Source organism: Centroberyx gerrardi, chromosome 20 (assembly GCF_048128805.1).
Source record: "Centroberyx gerrardi isolate f3 chromosome 20, fCenGer3.hap1.cur.20231027, whole genome shotgun sequence".
NCBI lineage: Eukaryota > Metazoa > Chordata > Actinopteri > Beryciformes > Berycidae > Centroberyx > Centroberyx gerrardi.
The window spans coordinates 25,803,724-25,805,796 of NC_136016.1; the positions used below are offsets into that span (position 1 = coordinate 25,803,724).

At 40.8% G+C, this 2,073-nt stretch overlaps 1 protein-coding gene across 4 annotated transcripts in view; it reads right to left on the reverse strand.

Annotated features, from left to right (window-relative positions):
• Positions 1-588: 588 nt before the first annotated feature.
• Positions 589-2,073, reverse strand: part of LOC139914624 (TBC1 domain family member 12-like) — a 16,136-nt gene continuing 14,651 nt past the window's right edge. For all 4 annotated transcript variants that reach the window (XM_078290781.1, XM_078290780.1, XM_078290779.1 and 1 more), the window contains 2 exons: positions 1,010-1,113; positions 589-724 (listed from right to left, as the gene is read on the reverse strand). In XM_078290781.1, coding sequence (XP_078146907.1) covers positions 671-724; positions 1,010-1,113 — 158 coding nt within the window. In that variant the 3' untranslated portion in view covers positions 589-670. The remainder of the gene's footprint in view (positions 725-1,009; positions 1,114-2,073) is intronic.

A 2,073-nucleotide genomic window follows, 5' to 3' on the forward strand; every position in this document is an offset into this window, starting at 1 on the left:
TCCTGGGTGTGTCTGCATTTTGTATTTCTGTTCTTGGTTCACACTAAAATTTGTATTTAAGAATAAAAGTAGATCCGGTCTCCCCAACAGGAACTATCTCTCCTACATGGTATCCCTCCTCTGTTCTCTTCTATCAGTAAAAAGCTGTTTGGTGAGATTCTGTTCTGAAGCGTCGGACCAACAGTCAGCTGGACTCACAGCAGCAGATCTGATGCTGAATCTGTTCTCCAACGTGTTCAATGTCAGTTTCCATTCAAATGAATGGGAAGAAAAAATCTGAACGCTACAAACTGGTCCAGCTGATCTGATCCTGGTGAGGAGATTAAATTCTGCTTTTCATGGCGGTCAAGAGCAGAATAACTCCCATGATAAAACTAAGTGGTTTCTGCTTTAAAGAACTTTCCCCAAAATCCAGTATAACAATATCCAGGCTCCGGTGTTCCAGTCTGATCGACGCTGTTGAGTTTCATAGTGTTGAGTATCTCATAATGTTAATGAGTTAACAGCAGCTGACAAGGTACTTCCATAAGACAATAAACAGAAAACTCCTTCAGGTCCTCAGATAATAACAGCTGTAGAGAACTGAAGCTTCTCCATTTTCAGACTAAATGACATCAGCAGAGAAACAAGGAAGCTGGAATCTGATTGGCTGCTGAGCGTCGTCCACACATCAGCTGCTGCTCCTCTCTGCCTCCTTACTGTCTTTCATTAAAGAACTGAAGACCTGAGAGAGAGAGAGGGGGGGGAAGAGAGAGAGAGACAGAGAGAGAGAGAGAGAGAACAGAGAGAGAGAGAGAGAGAGACAGACAGAGAGGGAGAGGGAGAGAGAGAGAGAGAGAGAGAGACAGAGAGAGAGGGAGAGAGAGAGAGAGAGACAGAGAGAGAGGGAGAGAGAGAGAGATGTAACAATTCTGAACTAAAAGTGTCAGTCTTAAATAAATAAAAACAAAAACAACAATAAATTTCTTTGTTCTCTTCCGTGCCTGACAGGAAACAGGAAGTCGCTCACCTGACTCCACTTCCTGTTCCCGCTCAGCATGGGCGTGGCCGCGATGCAGGAGAACAGCCTATCAGAGAGCAGCTCTTCATCAGGGAGGCGGGACAGGAACTGAGCTACAACAGAACAGACCAGAATAGAATAGAATACACAACTTAGCCTTTGTTTTTTATTGCATATAACTCAATATTTTGTAATTCCATTTATTTTCATACTGTATATATTTTCATATGTTTTGTATATTTTCATATCCAACATATTTTTCCCTCATGTCCTTTGTGTGTCGGAGTCTGAGCTAGCTGTGTTAGCATGTTGCTAACAGGCTAGCAGCTAGCTGTGTTAGCATGATGCTAACAGGCTGTGGGAAAAGCTGCTTTGCTCGATTCTGATTGGTCGCCCGTTTCCTTTGCTTGCTCCGCCCCTTTTGTGTGAAACAGCTGGAGAGAGGAACATGAAGCCTGGTGGAGTCTGAGACTGAGACTGAAGGTCCGTCTGTCCGTGTCTCTGTTTGTTTGTGGGTTTTTTGTTTTTTAGCTGTATCTGTATCTTGTATGACCTTTTGTTCCTATTTTTTTTTTATAATTTTTGATTTATTTTTATTACTCAGCTCTATTCAATGTAAGTCAGTCTCAAGTCTTGAGGCTCAAGTCTCAAGTCAAGTCTCAAGTCTAAATGTAGAACAGCAAGTCAAGTCAGAACAAATCAAGAGTCCAGTATCAATTTAATATCTTAAAGAAAACTAAATATCTAGGACTTTTCAATGCAATATGGTTTTAATAGGATAAAAACTTGGTAAGAGCATCATGAGTTTGATTTCTATAATCAGTTTCAACTTCAATAAATTCAATCATTCCATACAAATTCAGAAAACAGAATTTAAATTCAGTCGTCCGCTGGAACAAATCTCATCACTTTCAATCTAAGTCATTTACACAAACACAAGATCTCAAGTCAAGACTTTAGAAACCTTTTCAAGTCATCAAAGTACAAGTCAGAGTCAAGTCCCAAGTCACCAGAACCCAAGTCAAGTCAAGTCTCAAGTCTTCTCTTCATGCATCAAGTTGAGTGTCAACCAA